Source organism: Mytilus galloprovincialis, chromosome 3 (genome assembly GCF_965363235.1).
Source record: "Mytilus galloprovincialis chromosome 3, xbMytGall1.hap1.1, whole genome shotgun sequence".
In the NCBI taxonomy this organism is placed as follows: Eukaryota; Metazoa; Mollusca; class Bivalvia; order Mytilida; family Mytilidae; genus Mytilus; species Mytilus galloprovincialis.
The window spans coordinates 10,967,920-10,991,880 of NC_134840.1; the positions used below are offsets into that span (position 1 = coordinate 10,967,920).

Consider the following 23,961-nt stretch of genomic DNA (forward strand, 5'->3'; position numbering starts at 1 on the left):
GCCCAAATGTAGTAGATCTTTATCTCACATATTCGTTTCAAAACTTGCTGAGTGCTATGAAAACTCGTGACATGTAAGTATGGTCCATTGAAATTACTTACGAAACTTTATGTATTCCTGTATATTTCCGTTTCTCTTTTTCTGTCTTACTAGAGTCAAGGATGTTATATAATATAACCTCCTTGCTAGAGTGTACTCGTAAATTAAATAAGGACACGGAAATTAAAGTAACTTACAAAAATTATTTATTTTTTACATAGTTTAAATCGATGTTTCTTATATTTTCGGTCAACAACAAATATTCCCTAGCTGTATATTGATATATGGAGTAGCTTGTAAGAGGAAGAAAGTGCTGACATTTGTTGAATTTAATAAACAATTAAGTCTTGCTCAAAATTGTAAATGAAGTAACAGCTCAATAAACTTTTAAAACTGTGTCAAATTGTAATACCGGTCACTGACGCGAAACGGGCGTTAATTGTGGAAAAGCAGCAAAATATGAAAATTGTGAATTGTGGTTCCGATTCTGTAAAGGGATTATTGTGTTGTCATGCACCGTGACGTACAAAAAGTCTTGCTATAAATAAACATGTATTCTGTTTATATGAGATAAATTTTAGTCTGCGATAACAATGGGTAGGTTGATTTAAGTTTAACGACCATGACTTGCTCTAAGTCGACATTCTCTTACGTCTAATGCATTTATAAACTCGTATATTTACGTTTAGGGCATTTAATATAAGTCTACCTACCAAATTAAAATCAACATCAACATTATTAAAAAAAAAACAAGAATGAAAAAGAAACAACTATGCATTGTTGCTCTGATATAATATTTATTTACTGTATTTTAGCGATAATTTCTAAATAAAAATTTCTTGTAGTAGAAATAAAATATTTCATCTAGGTGCTTTTGTTGAAGTTCGTGTTACATATCAAAATGAATTTCATTGGTCGGAACAATTGCAAACTTTCAATCCAGGTGTTCTCATCGAGGTCCGCGTTCATGTTTCAATTCAATACACATTATTTCATCTAGGTGCTTTCGTTAAAGTTCGCCTTACATAGTAAAATGAATTTCATTGGTCAGAAGGTTTGCAAACTTTCAATCCAGGTGTTCTCATCGAGGTCTGCGTTCGTGTTTCAATTCAATACACAATATCAAGGACGTATATACGTCCTTGACAATATGAAGTCTAATATGGTAAAAAAAAATATTTTAAACCGAGTAAATAAATAGAATTTAGAAAATAAAACATTTTTACGATTCTTCCAACACAATAAAAGTAACTATCTTTTTCGCTGATGAAAAATTATTACTATTTATATAAGAACAAGGATTTGTCAATCTGGGAACAGTATACCTAACAATATATATGTTCCTGATTCAATTTATTCCTCGATAAAATAAGTTTGATTTGTATATATAATTCAAATTAATTTACACAAATTTTTCAAAACACAATATTTTTTGAAATAAATAAAGTGCCCAATTTCGAAACATTTACTCGTCTTACATAGAAAGGTTTAAGAAAAGCTCTTCTACTTTCTGTTAGAGCTGTGCAGTTTAGAATATATATAGTGAAATACATCAACTTATCTGTTGAGAGTTACAAAGTACACAGTACCTTTCCTGTCTCATAATTCTACGCCATCTACCGATTTCTATAGGTAACCGATGATTTCCAGTTCTAAACCTTCATAACGTTATCTTATCTTTATAACTTAATAAGTCTAAATATTCTTCAAATTCAAAGTTTTCTTTAAACAGTTTCTAACATAATGCTTTGGGAGAATATTCCATTTCTGATTTCCAAGTCTGCTGAAATTGGTCAAAAAATCTCTGTTTAATGCTCAACTTTAACCCTTTTGGATTAAAACTATAGTTACTCTGATTTAACCAAATATTTGAAAATCCATATTTATTTAGGATATTTTTTATACAAATCAACCAATCAAAAGTAAATCCACCATATACGTTGAGTTCATAAATATATCTATATAGAATATTTGTCAATTTACTCTCGGAACTGTTAAAATTGTTAGACCAAAAAGATACCATGCGGTGTTCCACATATACTGACATAGAATAAGCGCCTAGCTCTCCATATACCATAAAGATTGGGGTAGATTTTTTATTTTCTTTTATACTTTTAGGTACAACTAACAGCCAATGAACTCAAATTATTATTTAAAAGTAAGATGAGGTTATATGATTGTCAAATAGAAAGCTATTCCACAAAGTCAAGTGACTTATATAAGATTTTCTATGTGGTTTTTGTATATGGGTTGCTGTTGATAACTTAACACAGTGCAAATATAACCTAATAAAAGGACATAACTAGTCAAACATTACAGATAAGAAAGAGAAAGAACAAAGGAGCAACATGTTAAAGTCAAATATTAGAGAACTCTGAAAGTGATCAACTGTAACTTGATCTTTGTTTTATGGTAATAAGCCTGGTGTATAAGTTTCATAATATTTTGTTGAGGCATCTAAAGTTAAGAGAACAGAAACTATTTTGAGATGTACGTGTGGACGGACAAGGGTAACACTTAATGCCCACTTCACCTAGCAGCAGATTTTTTCCCCCTTCAATTTTACAAAAAAGGTTAAGAGTCCTCAATTACTTTGAAAAGTAATTTTTTCATTACTATGGAACTTATTCCAAATGGCCAATACTAAGTCCTCAATTTATGTTTCCATAGGTTATCAGTTTTTGCTAGCACTATCAAATTTCCATTTAAGTCAGTCTTCAATAAAATATTGGTCAAAATCATTATTAGGCAATATTTTAGAAAGTTTGCCTCATAATGCACATGTGTACCAAGTTTCAAGTTCATGTGACCATAACTTCAAGGTAACTTCGGTTATCTAAACATTTTGGATGAGTTGAAGTTTTCCTGTGGTCCTTAACTTCGTTCCATATAAACATATGTATTTGCACTCCTGATGAGTTGAAATTAAAGTTTATTTGGTTTAGACTGAATGAAATGGGGACTGGAATACAGAATCTCCTTCTACTATCTTAAAAGGGGCATAAAAATTCAGACAGGTCAACAAACCTTTAGCATATTGGACCTGACCATGTTTACGACATTTCTCATTCTCAGAGGATCTTGTAATATTGCCTATTCTGTAACTGACCCCTTTCAGATCAGATTCAGTCCAGTCCGACCATTCTGATACCATGCATTTTGGGGTTACTGAAATAAAATTTGACAAATTATATTATTGAAATCCTTAGCCAAAATATAGTACCTTAATATTCTTTTAGTAAACAAAACCCAACAAGAGGCTGTCAGACCAACAGCAAACCAGATTTATTAACATTTATTTGTGTCCTTGGATTTTTCCATATTACAAGAACCATAACTGATGAATAGTGAAAGTGAAAATCGTCCATATCAAATGTGACCTCCATTTTTTCATCAGTAACAACATATTTTAATTTGAAAAGCTTTGGTTGAACGGTTCATGAGTAAATACGACTGGAAACACCATTTTTCAATCTTTCAAGAACCATAACTCCTGAACGGTAAAAGTCAAAATCGTCATTATTGAACTTGACCTCCATTTTGTTGTCAGTAACAACATCTTAAGATTTTAAAAGCTTTGGTTGAACAGTTCATGAGTAAATGCACAGATAACATTTGACTGCCACCCGCCCAACCAACCGTCTACCTGCTGTATACCCCCAAATCAATAAAAAAAAAATTTGGTCACAAAAATCCGGTTAAAAAAAACATGAAATAAGTTGTTGTTTCTGACCAAATTTATAAGCGTTCATTTTAATTGAGCAGCTATCAATCTTAACCCACTGTGACTGTTCTAAATTATAAACATTTATCAATGGTTTTACCATATTCTTTTCTATTTTTGCATGTTTAGCTCACAGAATTATAAAAAAAACAAACACCAATTATATTTTTAATAATGTGGAAACTGCAGCAGCCTGGAATATAAACAAGATGTAGGATGCACTATTGGTCGCTTAATTATGAGAAAGGAAAAACTTATTTACTAAATCCAAGTGCATGAGAACTAGAAATCAAAGCCTTAAAGGCTGTAAAAGCAATTGCTGCCATGTTAATGTTTGGGGACTTTTATTTTTCATCCACATATATACAAGAATTAAACCTGACATGAGTGTTGTCTAGTTAAAAGTAAGAAGGTTTTAACTTTATATAAATAAAAGACTTTAGCAGAAAGTCATTTTTAATATGTTTTATATTTCACAAGGAGACAACACGTTTAATTACCAGGCTAAAGTTGGGGTCAAATATACATGTGCTGAAACATATAACTCAAAAAGAAATCATCATGGATTATCCCCTGGTAGTGTTTGTAACTTCCTTGGCAATAATTTCCTTTATTGATTTAATTTTAACAATTTTCATTATTAATTTATATTTAACCATTAACACAAATGATTAAGTTAAAACATTTCAACTTTCCAGACGCAAATGTTAAAAAACGGGAAAGAAATAAAATATCTTACAAGACATAAACATGTAAAGAATAAATGTATATTTCAGCTTAATAAAAATATTTTCATAATGTTACTTTGTCATCATTTTTAAAACTAAGTTCCAAACATTATTGCTCAGTTGATATGTGTCCTTCTGATGCGGTACGAGCACAGGCACTTGTTTCTATCCATAGGAAGGTCGATTATCCATATAAATAGTTTTATATGGATAGTTGACCTTCCTATGGATAGAAACAAGTGCATGTGGGTACGAGATAACTACAATTCTCATGCAATCCCGAAAAGGGGAGTCATCACAGACAAACATGACATTAAATCGTTATCACTGAACTAGTATATATATTGTATAGGGGCCAGCTGAAGGACGCCTCCGGGTGCGGGAATTTTTCGCTGCATTGAAGACCTGTTGGTGACCTTAATTCTGCTGTTGTATGTTTTTCTATGGTCGGGTTGTTGTCTCTTTGACAAATTCCCCATTTCCATTCTCAATTTTATTATACGAACAACAACAAACAGCTCTACGTTGCTTTGATATTTATCAATTTTCAGGAAACATTGCGAAAAATGATCTTCAATATTTCGAAAACATGTGAAATAAAATTGCTAACACGGTGGACCGTCGAGTGTCAACAAACGTAGTAGACTTGTTCACTGAAAAGACGAGGATAATGGTTCCATCTGACATTTGTTATGCAAACCCAGTTTTGATCATGATATTTAAAAAGACGTACTTTTTTTCAATCTATGTATTAATAAACTAGAAAATTCCAAATTGTAAATATCTCTTCGTCTGGACCGACTTGGCATCTACTACGTTTGGACGGGTCCATTTCATTAGTAAGGTGATCGATAAATATTACGGAGTTTTGACAGAAAAGGAAAACGAACTTATTGTTATGTGTTTTCAACAAGGGTTTCGTTCCGCTAAATTATTTGCACAAATAAAGTTTGTCTATTTTTAGATTACAGGTAATAATTTGACACTACGCATTAACCTGTGTAGTGATTTTGATTTTACGATAAATGTATGAATGAACGATAATTTTATGAATGAACAAGAGCACCTGACCTCTTAAAGAAACACAAATTAAACATAAAAAACCGTATTTATTAGGAGATAATTCAGTTAAATTTTCAATACTAAATCAACAACTGAAATGAATCCATATTTTGTTGAAACATCGTACGAACGGCGGAAAACGGAATCGCATTTATAAAAATGTACTTTTTTTCACTCGGACTTCTATGTTATTTGATAGTCAAACGGTTGACCCTTTAAATACAAAAATACATCTACAAGAACATATTCTGAAACTTCTTAAATCCACTAACTTTTTTTTAAAGTTTCAAGCTATGTATTGCATTAGCAAACATACATAGGTGTTAAAGAATGACTGACCAGGAGCCTGTTTAGCAAAATACTATGGCTTGATCTGGGCGGAGTCTCTGATCTGGGTCACAAAGATGGCCATACGCGACGGCATAAAAGCAATTGCTTTAAAAACAACATGCTGTATACAAGCAATATGCAAGGTGCAGGTGTACCCGTTTTTCATCATATAATTAGACCCTTTATCACAAATCACAAAATTATTAGTATTAAATATAAAATATAAAATATAACTATTTACTGCCACTTGACATAATCAAAATAATTGTGGTATCTTAAATCAAAATTTCCTAATTCATCATCATATTAAATTTTTTTTTTCCATTCCATAAAGATGATTGCTATTCTTTTTATTTACAAATAGCAGATGTAAGTACATACCTGTAATGTTAAAATCTTTCTTCCCACCTGTAAAAGGATAATACAGCAACATTACAGTAAAATAACATAAAACACTCCAAATACTGTGGAGTTATTATAATAAGTTGGATACCAATTTTCGTGGATTTTGTGGGTAAAGTTGAACCACGGAAACATGTTCAATGAATAGCAAAATTTCCATATATATATAGCTTGCAAGAAGATTTCTGTAAAACCACGAAATTAAATATCAACAAACTTGTCAGTTTTTCCTGGGAACAGTATATCTAAATATATATGTTCCTGGTTTTCCCTAATCCACGAAAACAGCAGGTATCTACTCAATAGAAACTGATTTTAAATAAATTTAATGATAACAATAGATTATGATATTTTTATATTATTCAAGATGACTTAAACAATTGACATAATTTATATATTTTTAGAGCAGATATTAGATTTCTGCACATTGCAAAAGTTATGTTATTTTCTTGACAGGTGAAACAACATTTTGTAACTTGAATATCTGAGCATATATTACATTACATTGATAAATTTCCAGAAAAGTTCATGGATAGGATGTATAGAATGTTATAATCATTGCACTATATTTTGTGTATCAAAAAGGTAGTGATAAGCCTTGGAAGATTTAGACTTGATTTGATTCAATTTTTGGTGTTTTAACGCTACTTTTAAGCACCGCATTTAGGCTATTTCATGGCAGTCTGTTTTTATTTGTGGAGGCAGCCGGAAAGCCCAGAGAAAACCACAACCTTCAATAGAAAAACTGACAATCCTACACAGCTACTTTTGCATAGGTATTATATCTGTACTTAAAATATGTAGTACTGGAAATTTACTTTTAATATTTAGTACTATTTCTTTACTTTATTGTAATATTTAGGTACTTGTATTTTACAGTACTTGATAGGGTTTTGATTGCATTTCATGGAATCTTAACCCAAAAAATAGACTAGCAAAGTATATAACCATAATGACATATATCTAACACGCCAAAATCAATACGTCAGTCTAGAATACAGTCAAACAGAAATAAAATAAATCATGATATCAAAACTAAAAGTGCTAGTTTTGTTAAAATGGTGAAAAATAGTAGATTGTCACAAAACAATTGTGTGGTTCAATTTTGTATAAAATGAAGTATAATTGTAAACCATGTGATTTATTTACTATCTTAATAAAGTTTCATGACTGTAGTGAAATAAGCTTTCATAAATTTTAAGATAAAACCAGGTGCTCTGCAGGGCGCAGCTTTATACGACCGCAGAGGTCGATCCCTGAACAGTTGGGGCAGGTATGGACAAAACATTTAAGCGTGATACAGCTCTGAATTTGGATTGTGATCAAATTTTTGACATTATATGGGTTTTTTACACAAAACGAATGTCAAGATTTTACAAATCAATTAAAAATTTCTTCTTCAAACTTATTTAAATCTAAAATTAAATAGTTGACACAGCATAGGTTTCTGACACAGAATGAATGTGGTCTAATGAACTTAAATTTTTTTTTGCCTTTGAGCAATTCACTATGCTGTTGAATATTAATCCTGTCAAAAAAATGTTTGAAGAAATTTTCTTTTTATTTATGAAATCTGAAATGATAACAAGTATGGACACAACTTTTAAGCTAAAAATATTTTAGATAAGATAAGGGAAAAAAAACTTCATCAGCAACATTTTATATTGGCAAATTTCCAATGAAGTTATTTACATAAAGTTATTGGCAAATAAAAATAGAAAATGACATCATAGTCATGTCTGGCAAATTTCCAACATATATTATCAACTACTATTCTATACAAAGAAAGATAACTCCAATTAAAAATTAATTGCTATTGCACAATATTGTGCAATTAGATATTTCTTGCTATTGTGCAATACTGTGCAATTGAAAATTTCTTGCTATTGCACAATACATGATATGTAATCCTGATTTGGACCAACTTGAAAACTGGGCCCATAATCAAAAATCAAAGTACATGTTTAGATAAAGCATATCAAATAAGCCCAATAATTTAATTTTTGTTAAAATCAAACATAGTTTAATTTTGGACCCTTTGGACCTTAATGTAGACCAATTTGAAAACGGGACCGAAAATTAAGAATCTACATACACAGTTAGATTTGGCATATCAAAGAACCCATTTATTCAATTTTTGATGAAATCAAACAAAGTTTAATTTTGGACCCTTTGGGCCCCTTATTCCTAAACTGTTGGGACCAAAACTCCCAAAATCAAACCCAACCTTCCTTGTGTTTAAATTTCATAGATTTCTATTTACTTATACTAAAGTTATGGTGCAAAAACCAAAAATAATGCTTATTTGGGCCCCTTTTTGGCCCCTAATTCATAAACTGTTGTGACCTCAACTCCAAAAATCAATCCCAACCTTCCTTTTGTGGTCATAAACCTTGTGTTTAAATTTCATTGATTTCTTTTTACTTAACCTAAGGTTATTGTGCGAAAACCAAGAATAATGCTTATTTGGGCCCTTTTTTGGCCCTTTATTCCTAAACTGTTGGAACCAAAACTCCCAAAATCAATCCCAACCGTCCTTTTGTGGTCATAAACCTTGTGTCAAAATTTCATAGATTTCTATTCACTTAAACTAAAGTTATAGTGCTAAAACCAAGAAAATGCTTATTTGGGCCCTTTTTGGCCCCTAATTCCTAAAATGTTTGGACCAAAACTCCCAAAATCAATCCCAACCTTCCTTTTGTGGTCATAAACCTTGTGTTAAAATTTCATTGATTTCTATTCACTTTTACTAAAGTTAGAGTGCGAAAACTAAAAGTATTCGGACGACGACGACGATGACGACGACGACGATGCCAACGTGATAGCAATATACGACCAAAAAATTAAAATTTTTGCGGTCATATAAAAAGTGACATAACTCTTAGTGATCTAGGATGGCAAAAACATGATAACAAGGCTTTTATTTACTATAAATTCAGAAGTTATTGCATGCACTTATTATTGTGATTTTGTCATCTTAGACTAGTAATGCAATTTTAATTTTTGAGATATTTGAGAAAAATCCTGTTTTAGTTCAAACAAGAATGTGTCCAAAGTACACGGATGCCCCACTCGCACTATCATTTTTCATGTTCAATGGACCATGAAATTGGGTAAAAAATCTAATTTGGCATTAAAATTATAAAGATCATATCATATGGAACATGTGTACTAAGTTTCAACTTGATTGACTACAACCTCATCAAAAACTACCTTAACCAAAAACTTTAACCTGAAACTCCGACTTTCATTTATTATGTTCAGTGGACCGTGAAATTGGGGTCAAAAGACTAATTTGGCTTTAAAATTAAAAAGATCATATCATAAGCAACAAGTGTACTTAGTTTCAAGTTGATTGGACTTCAGCGTCATCAAAAACTACCTCGACCAAAAACTTTAACCTGAACGGACGGACGCACAGACGAACGGAGCAACAGACCAGAAAACATAATGCCCCTCTACTATCGTAGGTGGGGCATAATAAAAAATTTCAAAATGTGAGTTCAACTTATTGTGATGATATTTACCCTGTTATTGAAATAAAAACATCGCAATAATTTCTGATTTTATAGTAACTTGAAACATTCAAAACCTGAAAGCTTTCCTTTTTAATGTATTTGTGGTTTAATATTTATTTCATGTATCTATAAATAACCCTAATAGTAGTAAGTATGACATATACAACATCAGGTTGAGACAAAAACAGCACAACTGATGTCAAACAAATTCTTTATTTATAAAAGCACAAGGTTATAAAATATCAAATAAAAATATGACAGTTATCTAAGTCAATGTTCAAGTACATGTATTAGTTAATTGAATTGTCAGTTAAAGGAGCAGAGGTCTGAGAAAGTTTCATATAACTCATTTCTATTTCAGCCAACAAATAATCACGATATCAGCAGGCATTAATTAATATCAAGGTGTTTGATTATTAGAAATGTCGCCTACATGTACGGTGACCTGAACAATTTTTTTCCTTGTTATGTGTACAGTACTGTAGGGCTTCAGCAACACATGTCAACTTAATTAATATAAAAATAACATGTGTTATATTAGTCTTCCACCTAGAAACCTGTGGGGCTGGAATAAACAAATGGATGAATTGCTTACCTTCTAGTAAAAATATTCCATTTTGATATTTATTTTACTTTTATTCCAATTAGCTATGTATGCTTATCTGTAAATTTTATTTAGTGATGTTTTTGAAGCTCCTATTAATGATATTTTTGTAGATCCTACATTATCAGTATTGTCAGTATTCACCTCAGAAACTTACAAAACCTTTGAATAGACTTATTAAGAAGGGATATAATTACGATACTGTTGTCAAGTCATTAAAGATTGCATATTTTGGCGTTAATATTGAGTCACTGTTAAGGTCTTTGCATCGGAACTAAACACATTTTTTTTTTAAAAACAGTTGTTGGCATGACACGGGTTATGTTCTTCTCATATATGTTATGATGGTATATATATAAACCCCTAACGGTTAAGGATTGTGCCTGATGTTCATATGATGAAATCATAATCTTTCAGTCAGTTTAATTGAAGTCTGGAGCTGGCATGTCAGTTAACTGCTAGTAGTCTGTTGTTATTTATGTATTATTGTCATTTTGTTTATTTTCTTTGGTTACATCTTTTGACATCAGACTCGGATTTCTCTTGAACTGAATTTTAATGTGCGTATTGTTATGCGTTTACTTTACTACATTGGATAGAGGTATAGGGGGAGGGTTGAGATCTCACAAACATGTTTAACCCCGCCGCATTTTTGCGCCTGTCCCAAGTCAGGAGCCTCTGGCCTTTGTTAGTCTTGTATTATTTTAATTTTAGTTTCTTGTGTACAATTTGGAAATTAGTATGGCATTTATTATCACTGGACTAGTATATATTTGTTTAGGGGCCAGCTGAAGGACGCCTCCGGGTGCGGGAATTTCTCGCTACATTGAAGACCTGTTGGTGACCCTCTGCTGTTGTTTTTTATTTGGTCGGGTTGTTGTCTCTTTGACACATTCCCCATTTCCATTCTCAATTTTATTAATGATATTTTTGTAGATCCTACATTAATGAAATTTTTGTAGATCCTACATTAATGAAATTTTTGTAGATCCTACATTAATGATATTTTTGTAGATCCTACATTTATGATATTTTTGTAGATCCTACATTAATGATATTTTTACTGTTTACAGTATATACCTATATTAAAGTTTTTGAGATAATTGTCAAAATCATAATAATTAGCAAATCAAAGCACTGTCAGTTCTGTTTTCCAGCATGTTTTTTAGCTACAGACAGTCAGACATTTTATCTCATTTTGATTATTTCTTTCTTTATACAAGCATCTGTAAGACATTTAAACCAAGGGACTACCAGTATATAAAATAAAAAAGTTTTAAAAAAAAGGCAACACTAGGATTGAAATATAAACTTTATCTTAGGCCTAAAATTAAAAATAGTTTGTTTCCCCAATCCTGATTGACCCTGCAAAATTGGTGCTACTCATAAAATTTTATTGTCAAACCTAAGACAAATATCATTTTATTCATTTCTGATTTTCAGGCTTGTTAAATTGACTGGTATTGTTCCAGCTTTTTGGAAAAATTTAAATTATTTCCCTACCTACCTTCCCACAACTGCTTTGACACGTTCTGGATTTGGGAAACAAACAATATATTAGTTGAGGCCTTATTCATTATTATTTCACTAATAAATTATCAGTATTAATTTCCTTTTTAAATTCAACCCTTTCAGCTTATAAAATTATCAGGAAAAAATGTACATATTCTAAATCCAGAGCTTTATGACCTCCAAAAATATGAAGGGCTTTTAAAGAGAGGTGTCATCCAGAGCTCTCTGACATACCAAAACATAAAGGGCCGCTTGAGATATCATCCAGAGCTCTCTGACTTACCAAAACATAAAGGGGTAAGCTAGATATCATCAAGTGCTGTATGACTTACCAAAACATAAAGGGCCGCTTGAGATATCATCAAGGGCTATATAACTTACCAAAACATGAAGGGCTAAGCGAGATATCATCAAGGGCTGTATGACTTACCAAAACATAAAGGGCTAAGTGAGATATCATCAAGGGCTGTATGACTTACCAAAACATGAAGGGCTAAGCGAGATGTCATCCAGAGCTATATCACTTTGTTTACTGAACCCTATGTATCCAATAAAATGAAGTTTAAATCTGAAATGCAAAAAGTTAAATATATAATTATGTTCATAAATAAAACAAAAGAATTAGGTAGACAACTTTTTTTACCTGTAAATAAAGAAAATAATTGAAACTAGACGGTCAAAACAACACGAATGGCGCCGTCTCAAAAAGTTGTAAACTCTGCAATTTCAATAACACATGTGGACACAAACATGATGTTTTTTTTTTAAAGACGTAATATAAAACTAAAGGCTCTAAAGAGCCTGCGTTGCTCACCTTGGTCTATGTGCATATTTAACAAATTTAAAGGACACAGATGGATTTATGACAAAATTGTGTTTTGGTGTTGGTGATGTGTTTGTAGATCTTACTTTACTGAACAATCTTGCTGCTTACAATTATCTCTATCTATAATGAACTTGGCCCAAAAGTGTCAGAGGAAAATATTTTGATAAAACTTTATGGTTTAAGTACATACAGCCAGTTTTTTTACCATTTAAGGGAAAAGTTCAATAGTACATCACATCAAGTTGCATACGAAAAAGAGCTGGAAAAAAAACAAACTTAGAATTTGACAGTTGTAGGAAATTAATTCTAAATTTAATTGCAGTAAAAAAATTCTAGGTCATAAATATATATATCTTGGGTGTTTCAAAGCACCAATGTTTTTTTATTTGGGGTTTCTATAGAACATTTTGGAATATTTAGGTTACAGTTTTATGTATTAACTTCCAGTGATGGTTATTTTCTTATAAATTTTGCAATGAAATGTTATGGAATTTTCTTTTCTACACTACGGCACAGGATTAAACTTTTCTCATGCCAAGTATTTCGTTATTTGAATGAAACATAAATTCCACATAACTTTTTGAAAAGTGCAAATTTAACAGACTATTAGGGGATTCAATGGTGGTAAAACCAGGTATTACACCTTGAGTGTGGATATAAACTGCCAGCCTACAGTTTTTATAATTACCAGAGCCCTATGAATGATTACCAAAACAAGAATGTGTCCCCAGTACACGAATGCCCCACTCGCACTATCATTTTCTATGTTCAGTGGACCCTGAAATTGGGGTAAACCCTCTAATTTGGCATTAAAATTAGAAAGATCATATCATAGGGAACATGTATACTAAGTTTGAAGTCGATTGGACTTCAACTTCATAAAAAACTACCTTGACCAAAAACTTTAACCTGAAGCGGGACAGACGGACGAACGAACGAACGGACGAACAGACGGACGGACGAAAGGACTAACAGACCAGAAAACATAATGCCCCTCTACTATCGTATGTGGGGAATAAAAATTCATAGGAACTCTTCTTTTTTTACAAAAAAATAATTTAGTACTCTTATTTCAAATTACAATTTATAAATTTATCTATTATTTGTGTTAATCAGTTTATATTAACTTCTATTTATTGATATGTGTCAGCTTATCCTGAAAATTAACAGATTCCCAGTATACACATAGAAGATCATACAATTTTGTCTTTCATTTATTTGGTAAATTAGAATACGTTTTAGTACACTGATGTAACAATTGTATGTGTTAAATTCCAGTGATGGGTTTTTTTCTTATAATTTTGCAATGAAATATGTGATTTTTTTTGGTCTAAAGTACGGCACAGGATAAAACTTAACTCATGCCAAATATTTCTTTGTTTGAATCAAAGATACATTCTGCACAATTCTTTGAAACGTGCAAATTTAACAAAGACAATTAGGGGAAAAACAATTGTGTCCAAACCAGATATACACCTTGAGTGTCAATATAAGCTGCCATTCTAGTTTTTATAATTACCAGAGCCCTATTAATGATTACCAAAAAAATTCATAGGAACACTTTATTTAGTACTCTTATTGCAAATTACAATTTACAAATTTATCTATTATTTGTGTTAAGCAGTTTATATTAACTTCTATTTATTGACATAAGCATTTTATATGTTTCGGCTTATTCTGAAAATTAACGAACAGATTCCCTGTATACACATAGAAGACCATACAATGTTCTCTTAAATTATTTGGTAAATTAGAATATGTTTTAAGTCTATTGGATTATACATAGCTATCAGTCATTTCATATTCTAATTTTATATAAAAATTAGGATAACATTGTTGCTGTTTCAATATTTGAAATACAATAAAGTTAATCTACTTAATGTGATTGAAGCCTAAATAAACCTAGTTTTCTTATTAATCTAAATTATCAAAGAGAGCTTTCTGTTCCTCAATTCAAAGAAAGGCAACTCAAAAAATTTCGGAGTCTTTTTTCTTCTTTTAAATATAAGATGGAGTTATCTACCTTTTTGTTATGTTTTTAATATCCACTGCTGCAAAATGCCATTTTTGTCCTTGATCTTTGAATTTGTCAAATAGTATAACACGATTCTTCTCCTCACATGGCTTTAAATCATCATCGTTCAATGGAACAAGTTTTAACACTAACTTGCTGACATATCCCCCATACATATAGTAATGGAAGTGTACCTGCAAAAACAATTACCATATATAAGTATGAATTTGTTTTAAACATTGTATTTAAAGACATAGGTTAGCAATAAAACTATTCAGTTTGTCTAAACAGTATGATACCCATTGAGCCAGGCAAACATTTCATAGATATTACCTCAATAACTTTCCATCTAAAATAAGCCAATAATATAAAAGTTTCAGCAATATGTGCGCATGCCATAATGTCTTGACTACTTTAAAACTAGTTACAATTAATTTTTCTGTCTATTAATTGCTGCAGTGACCATTAACTTTAAATCAAATAATTGTTGACCTTTTTTTTCTTTTCAAATAGTCTTTTGAGATAGCTGTATCATTGGCAATCATACTACATCTCCTTGTGTTCATAATTTCAGCAATTAATAATTGTACCGGCAAAAACAAGAAAGTTGTAAAGATCAGACAGACTAACAATATCAGCTTACCTTGCAGAAAAATTACTTTTATAGTTTCCTAAACAAAAGTGCAAAAGGATTAACAATTTTCAATATCAGACAGGCATGCACACCTTACAATTACTCCATACACCAAATAAAGTTGACCTGTTGCTTATCTATACTATTAAACGAGAAGACCTCATTTTGGGTGTCGCTTCTCCTCCTTCCACAATAAATTGATCATTGTAACTGTATGTCCAATAGGTACCATGCATAGTCGCATTTGTCATCCATTCTTATGATTATTCAGTTTCGTTTTTTTTGGGAGAAAAACGGAAAAAAAGAAGTCCGGATATGTGTCCGTCATCACACCGGCTTTTATTCATAGACAACTTCCTCTTCCGTTTATTTTCCCAGAAGTTTTGTAAATTGACATTAGGGAGCTACCATTTGATTTTTAGGGGGGGGGGGGGGGGGCTAGGATGAAAAATTTTGTCCTGCATTTTTTTTTAGCTGTAATCTCTGTCCTGCCTTTTTATTTTTCACTCTGTTCGGTCCTGCCTTTTTTTTTTTTAGTTTATCCTGACTTTTTTTACCTAAATTATCTCAAAACTCCTGTCCTGCCTATTTTTTTCAAATTTCATCCTAGCCACCCCCCCCCCCCCCCCCATAAAAATCAAATGGTAGCTCCCTTACATACCCTATATTATCATGTTTTATTTAAGATTCATTGACTGAATCGTTTTATAAGAATATTGTCCCAAGTGTAAACAACAATCCAGGCCGTGTGAAAATAAACAAATCATTTGTGTAATTCACTTATCGTCACGTAAATAACGACACATGCATAGCCTATATTATCATGTTTTATTTAAGATTCATGCAAGCCATTTTCACATTGACTGAATCGTTATATGTTGTCCCAAGTGTAAGCAACGAACCAGCCGGTGTGAAAATAAACACAATCATTTTTTCATTCACTTATCGTCACGTAAATAACGACACAGACATAGCCTAAATTATCATGTTTTGTTTAAGATTTAACGACACAGGCCCTATGAAAAACAAGAATGTGTCCATAGTTTACAGATGCCACATCCGATCGGCACTATCATTTGCTATGTTTTGACCGTGAAATGGGGTAAAATCTAATTTGGCATTAAAATTAGAAACATCATATCATAGAGAACATATTTACTAAGTTTCGATTTGATTGAACTTCAACTTCATCAAAAACTACCTCGACAAAAACTTTAACCTGAAGCGGGACAGACGGACGGAAGAACAAACTAGAAAATGTAATTCCCATAAATGGGGCATGAAAATTTATTGTTGAAAGTAAAAACTTTAACCTGAAGCCGGACAGAAGGACGGACTTACAAACGAACGGAGGAATTGGGCATACAAATTTATTGTTGAAAGTGAAAGTAGTGATTGGATCAAAATGAAATTAGGGTAGAGATTAGCGGGAGGCAAGACTTATTAGGAACGTCGGGATCTGGTGCTTTTAAGATTTCGGAACTGATTTTTACGGGATGCGGGAATATTTTTTTTTTATTTCGGGATGTCGGGATATGAATTTCGTTAAAATACGCATCTCGGGATTTCATGTTTTTAAGCCGGGGATTTCAGAATCAGGGCCCCTCAGACCACCCCTCAAATGAGCGTTGATCATTTATACGAGATTTAACAGAAAGGAAACACATAACGGAGGGCTTTTTGATACCTTTTATGAAATTCTCCAGTCAAAATATCTTTTACAAAAAATCATCCTACAACAGTTTACAAGCTGTATATGCCCGCGATTTCGCGGGTGTGTTCTAGTGGTAATTGAAAACAAGAATGTGTTCATATTACACAAATGCACCATCCCCACTATCATTTTCTTTATTCAGTGGACTGTGAAATTGGGGTAAAAACTCTTATTTGGTATTAAAATTAGAAAGATCATATCATAGGGAACATATGTACTAAGTTTCAAGTTGATTTGACTTCAACTTCATCAACCAGAGTGCACACGCTGAAATGTCTCGCTTTCTTTACTTATCGTTGATATTATGTTGATAGTCCTAATAATATAGCTTCATTACAACTGTCACATAAACTAAACATTGACCAATGAACCATGAAAATAAGATCAAGGTCACATGAACCATGCCAGGCAGGCATGTACAGCTAACAATTCTTCCATACAACAAATATAGTTGGCTGTATTGCTTGTAGTTTAAAGGGACACTAGCTGTCAAATTCATGTTGACCAATTTGACTCAAATTCTCATATTTTATTTATAACAATGTAAAACATTTTTCCAAATTTTAAAAGTATAAAAGAAACAATTTCCAGGACATGGTCTCAATAAGATGTAGCTTTGTTTCGTGTGAATTTTAGCCAAGACGCCATCTAATTAACTATCGAGTTAACCTTCTTATACCATATAAGCGATGTAAACATAAACAGAGATATAAATAGATTAAGCAACTCATGCGATTAGATTTTTATAGATCTGTTAAATTTGTATTATAGATTAAAAATTTGTGTTTATCGTCGTTTTTTCCTTTATAAGAATGGTTTTGTGTGGATCGAATCAGTTAATCAAAGTATTTACCTTTGTTTCACTTTCAATGTTGACATTCTTTTCCTTTAAATATCCGTACACAGACAATGCATGTGTTATTCTATCTCTTTCTACAGGGTTAAATTGGAGTTCACACGAATAGAGATTTAATGAGGTGGAATTATTCACTTGCTAGTGAATAATTCATTATCAATGTTTATTAGCTTAATTTAACAAAATTGAAGCATTTTAGCTGCTAAAAGCAATCATTAAGGTCTTTCCTTTTACTAAAGGGAAAGACCTTACTGTATTTCTTCTGACTATTATTATTCTTTTTGTTCCGCCAAACTTTGACAAATTTATCCGCGTTAACAGTAAGACGTGTCGCTTTCATATTCACACTTTGTATCGGTGTCATGAATACCTATCCTGAACTCACCCTGTGAGTCGAAATATTTTGTCGGTTCGGAGTAATCCCTCTGAAACCAAAAAACCTTGTTATCGTTCAAACACTGTAACCCTAAGAGGTAGAAAAAAAGCGAAGGGTGAAATTTGTTCAGGACCAGACCCCGGTTCTTCGTTACATTTGGATTGAAAGGATTCAACGACTCATTGGTAGGGTTATGCCCCTATGAAAATTAACCGGCGTCGGTTGACCACCAAAACTCAGAAACCGTAAGTCGTAGACACCTAGGATCTTCACCATTCATCATCAATTCATGTGACTTTGAAAAATACCTCAAGGTCAAATGTGTATGTTGACCTTGACCTTTGACCTTACACCTTGTTATGGGATAATCTCAGAAACCATTATACTTATAGAAGTTTTGAATAGTGGAAAATGTTTGGGTCATTAAGGCGCAACTTTGTTACATTTTGACCGAAGAGATTTGACCTTTCTGTAAGGGGCATAACCCCTGATTTAGGTTTCTGAAAAGACAAAATCAGCTTTTATTATATAACCTAGACCTATTGCTTATAGTATCTGAGATATGGACTTGACCACCAAAACTTAACCTTGTTCACTGATCCATGAAATGAGATCGAGGTCAAGTGAAAAACTATCTGACAGGCATGAGGACCTTGCAAGGTACCCACATACCAAATATAGTTATGCATTACTTATAATAAGAGAGAATTTAACATTACAAAAAATCTTTACTTTTTTTTCAAGTAGTCACTGAACCAAGAAAATAGGGTCAAGGACATTGGACATGTGACTGACGGAAACTTTGTAACATGAGGCATCCATATACAAAGTACGAAGCATCCAGGTCTTCCACCTTCTAAAATATAAAGCTTTTAAGAAGATAGCTAATGCCACCGCAGCCGCCAAATCGCTATCCCTATGTCGAGCTTTCTGTGACTAAAGTTACAGGCTTAACAAAAACTACTTTGACTTAAAACTTTAACCTGAAGCCAGACAGACGGATGAACAAACAAACGAACGGACTGACGAACAAACCAAAAAATGGACACACAGACCAGAAACATAATGCCCATTAATGGGACATAAAAATTGCAATATGCAATAGGTCAACTATATTTTGTAGTTTTCTAAGCTATGAAGGGCTTCTTCTGATGAAATTAAAAGTCCTTGTATGCTTTCAAAGGTCATTCAGACCACTGTGGTCAACGTTCTTTTCTTTATCAGTCTACGTTGCAGACTTTTGTAAAAGACATGTGACATAGATGTAAGTATCATTGAAATACCCCATAAACAGTTGAATATGGTGAACCAACACAACTCACAAAATTTTGTTTTAAGGCGTTTTTTACAATCATGATTGTGCATCAGGGATAAGGTGATAAATTGTGTAGTTCACACCTAAATGGTGAAGATTGACACATATGGGAGTATATCAGAACATTTTCCCACTGGTAACCTCACAAGCTTACCTGACAATTTTGACCTAGTTTCTCATTAGGTGCATCAAATACAGGGCTCTCTAACACTGTGGTTTCTAGAAAGGTTCCACCTGACGAATGCATATACATATAATGGCCTGCAATAAATATTATAACAGTTTATTTTACATTATCAATTCAGTGATTTATCTAGTGAGATATATATTTTCCTTCTTTTTTTTTATTGGTTTTTTTTAATGGAGCAAATGGCACATCTAATATTTTTCAAATGACCAGAATGCCCTACAAACAGACAAGACACATCTTACAATGTAAAATCTTCCGTATAGAGGGGGGAAAATGCCAATCCAAAATAAGTTTTTAAAAATTTGGTAAATAAACTCATCATAGATACCAGGACTAAAATTAAGACATTTAGTGTCCATGAAGATCATCTGTTCTGTTTGTTGGTATCTATATATAGGTATCTATATATGGATATGTATAATGCAGTTACATATAGCAAAACACTCAGTGATTATAGAGAAAAGTAGGATCTAAATGGAAACATGACAAGTCAGGTTAGTACACAATAACACACATCATCAACACATATAACATTACACACTATTTACCATTCCTTATCGTGTGATCCTCAGTTGGACCTGTAAAAGGTTTACACAATAACACACATCATCAACACATATAACATTACACACTATTTACCATTCCCTGTTGTGTGGTCTTCCATTGGACCTGTATCTTGGGTGGGAGTTGAACCTGTGTGCCACTTCCAGTCCAAATCATCTTTGATCAAATCTCCACTTTTTACATTATGCCAGCCACACCAATCAGGACTATCAAAGTTACAATATGCTCCTAACGGCAAGGAACCTGCAATGATTAGTATCAATAATTGTGGTATTAGTCATTTGATACTGCAATTTTTTTCTAATGTTGGATATGTTATATATTCTTGCATTGCAAAGTTTTACTATAATAAAAACACATGTAAATGGACTTTCTTTTAAAATAACATGCTTTGGCAAAGGCCTATGCTTAGCTTTCATCATTACAAGTCAAATTAAATTACAAATCTTTAATAAAATCAGTTATACCAAGTTCCGTTGACCAATTTTATTATTTATCTTCATCTATATTTATTCTAAAGTGTAGAGTTATCTTTCTTACCCTGAATGAGTTGTTCACAGATGGTCATGAAGTACTTTGTCCACGTGACTTTGTCTATGCATTCATTTTGACAAAAAGTCTTTTTCTTATTAAGAATGTGAGGAAAAATACCTGCTCAAATTGTCCACTATAGATAATAATTTCCAACTAATTTTTAATAAAATTGAGAATGGAAATGAGGAATGTGTCAAAGAGACAACAGGTCTTCAACGCAGCGAGAAAGTAATAACCTTATCCAGTCTTAGATGCATGATTAATTGTATTAGTTATAATTGGCTTTGAACTAGCTGTCAGTAACTGCAAGTACTTACAGATCTGTACATAGTGTCTTTTTGTTGTTGGAAAGTACCCGGCCATGTCCACTCTGTGTTTTTGTAAGATGTTATTCTATTTGTATCCATCTGATGAATTAGGCCTTTTTCAACTGATTTTTACAGTTCATTCTTATGTTGTACTGTTACACCACTGTCCCAGGTTAGCGGGAGGGTTGGGATCCTGGTAACATGTTGAGGTTATAAGGAGGGTTGGGATCCTTGTAACATGTTGAGGTTAGCAGGAGGGTTGGGATCCTGGTAACATGTTGAGGTTAGCGGGAGGGTTGGGATCCTGGTAACATGTTGAGGTTATCAGGAGGGTTGGGATCCTTGTAACATGTTGAGGTTAGCAGGAGGGTTGGGATCCTGGTAACATGTTGAGGTTAGCGGGAGGGTTGGGATCCTGGTAACATGTTGAGGTTAGCGGGAGGGTTGGGATCCTGGTAACATGTTGAGGTTAGCGGGAGGGTTGGGATCCTGGTAACATGTTGAGGTTAGCAGGAGGGTTGGGATCCTGATAACATGTTGAGGTTAGCAGGAGGGTTGGGATCCTGGTAACATGTTGAACCTCACCACATTTTGTATGTTCGTCCCTGCCTCAAGTCAGGAGACTATAATTCAGTGTTTGTCGTTTGTTGTTGTGTTACATATTTGTTTTTCTTTTGTTTATTTTGTATTTAAATTAGGCCTTTAGTTTTCTTGTTTGAATTCTTTCACATTTGTCTTTTTGGGGGCCTTTTATAACTAACTATGCTGTATGGGCTTTGCTCATTGTTGAAAGCTGTATGGTGACCTATTAATTGTTAATTTCTGTGTAATTTGGTCTCTTGTGAAGCATTGTTTCATTGGCAATCAAGACACATCTTCTTTTTTATATTTATGAACATTTCCAATTTTACTACACCAGGTGAGCATTTCATTAAATAACGTCTTGTCCAGAATGATTAAGGCAAAAACTAATTTAAAAATTCCAAACCTAATATAATATTTCAACTTACCACATGTAATATTGCTCTCATCTTGTCCATTTAAGCAGTCTTCTCTAAAATCACATATTTTATCAATAGAAATACATGAGTTGTCTCCACATGAAAACTGTTTCACTGAGCATGATTTTGTGTACTTCCCATCTGTAAAACAAAAAATCAAATTTTTTTCAAACCTAATTTGGTTAAATCGGGTTATTTCTTTAGGTCATATAATCTGAAGATCAATATCCTGTTCAGGAGAGGTAAATGTCAAAATATCAGTCGAGAGGAGGTAATATTTCCTTAGCCACTAGGTGAAGGAATTTCTTCCAGACAGGTAACTAAAAAAATCACTAAAGGACATCATGACGTTGTTGACAGAAACATTTACTTAAAGAACTCATGCAGTTGTTAACTAAAGGACCTCATGACATTGTTAACAGAAATATTTACTAAAGGACCTCATGCAGTTGTTAACAGAAACATTCACAAAGGACCTCATACAGTTGTTAACAGAAACATTCACAAAGGACCTCATGTATTTGTTGACAGAAAAAATTACTAAAGGACCTCATGCATTTGTTAACAGAAACATTTCATAAAGGACCTCATACATTTGTTAACAGAAACATTCAATAAAGGACCTCATACATTTGTTAACAGAAACATTCAATAAAGGACCTCATGCATTTGTTAACAGAAACATTCAATAAAAGACCTCATGCATTTGTTAACAGAAATCTTAACTAAGGACCTTATGTATTTGTTAATAGAAATATTTACTAACAGACATCATTCATTTCTTAACAGAAATATTTACTAACAGACCTCAGGCATTTGTTTACAGAAATATTCACAAAGGACCTCATACATTTGTTAACTGAAACATTTACTTAAAGAACTCATGCAGTTGTTAACTGAAACATTCAATAAAGGACCTCATACATTTGTTAACAGAAACATTCAATAAAGAACATCATGCATTTGTTAACTGAAACATTCAATAAAGGACCTCATACATTTGTTAACAGAAACATTCAATATAGGACCTCATACATTTGTTAACTGAAATATTCAATAAAGGACCTCATGCATTTGTTAACAGAAACATTTCATAAAGGACCTCATACATTTGTTAACAGAAACATGCAATAAAGGACCTCATACATTTGTTAACAGAAACATGCAATAAAGGACCTCATACATTTGTTAACAGAAACATTCAATAAAGGACATCATGCATTTGTTAACAGAAACATTCAATAAAGGTCATCATGCATTTGTTAACAGAAACATTCAATAAAGGACCTCATGCATTTGTTAACTGAAACATTCAATATAGGAACTCATACAATTTTTAACAGAAACATTCAATAAAGGACCTCATACATTTGTTAACAGAAACATTCAATATAGGACCTCATACATTTGTTAACAGCAACATTCAGTAAAGGACATCATGCATTTGTTAACAGAAACATTCAATAAAGGACCTCATACATTTGTTAACTGAAACATTCAATAAAGGACATCATGCATTTGTTAACAGAAATATTCAATAAAGGACATCCTGCATTTGTTAACTGAAGCATTCAATATAGGACCTCATACATTTGTTAACAGAAACATTCAATAAAGGACCTAATACATTTGTTAACTGAAACATTTAATAAAGGACCTCATGCATTTGTTAACAGAAACATTTAATAAAGGACCTCATGTATTTGTTAA

At 32.4% G+C, this 23,961-nt stretch overlaps 1 protein-coding gene across 1 annotated transcript in view; it reads right to left on the reverse strand.

Annotated features, from left to right (window-relative positions):
• Positions 1 to 20,976, reverse strand: part of LOC143069868 (neuropilin-1a-like) — a 38,931-nt gene extending 17,955 nt beyond the window's left edge. Inside the window, exons 1-5 of the mRNA XM_076244673.1 lie at positions 20,949 to 20,976; positions 20,484 to 20,651; positions 19,809 to 19,915; positions 14,769 to 14,953; positions 14,265 to 14,271 (exon numbers count right to left, since the gene is read on the reverse strand). Of these exons, the coding sequence (XP_076100788.1) occupies positions 14,265 to 14,271; positions 14,769 to 14,953; positions 19,809 to 19,915; positions 20,484 to 20,651; positions 20,949 to 20,976 (495 nt within the window). The remainder of the gene's footprint in view (positions 1 to 14,264; positions 14,272 to 14,768; positions 14,954 to 19,808; positions 19,916 to 20,483; positions 20,652 to 20,948) is intronic.
• Positions 20,977 to 23,961: the final 2,985 nt, after the last annotated feature.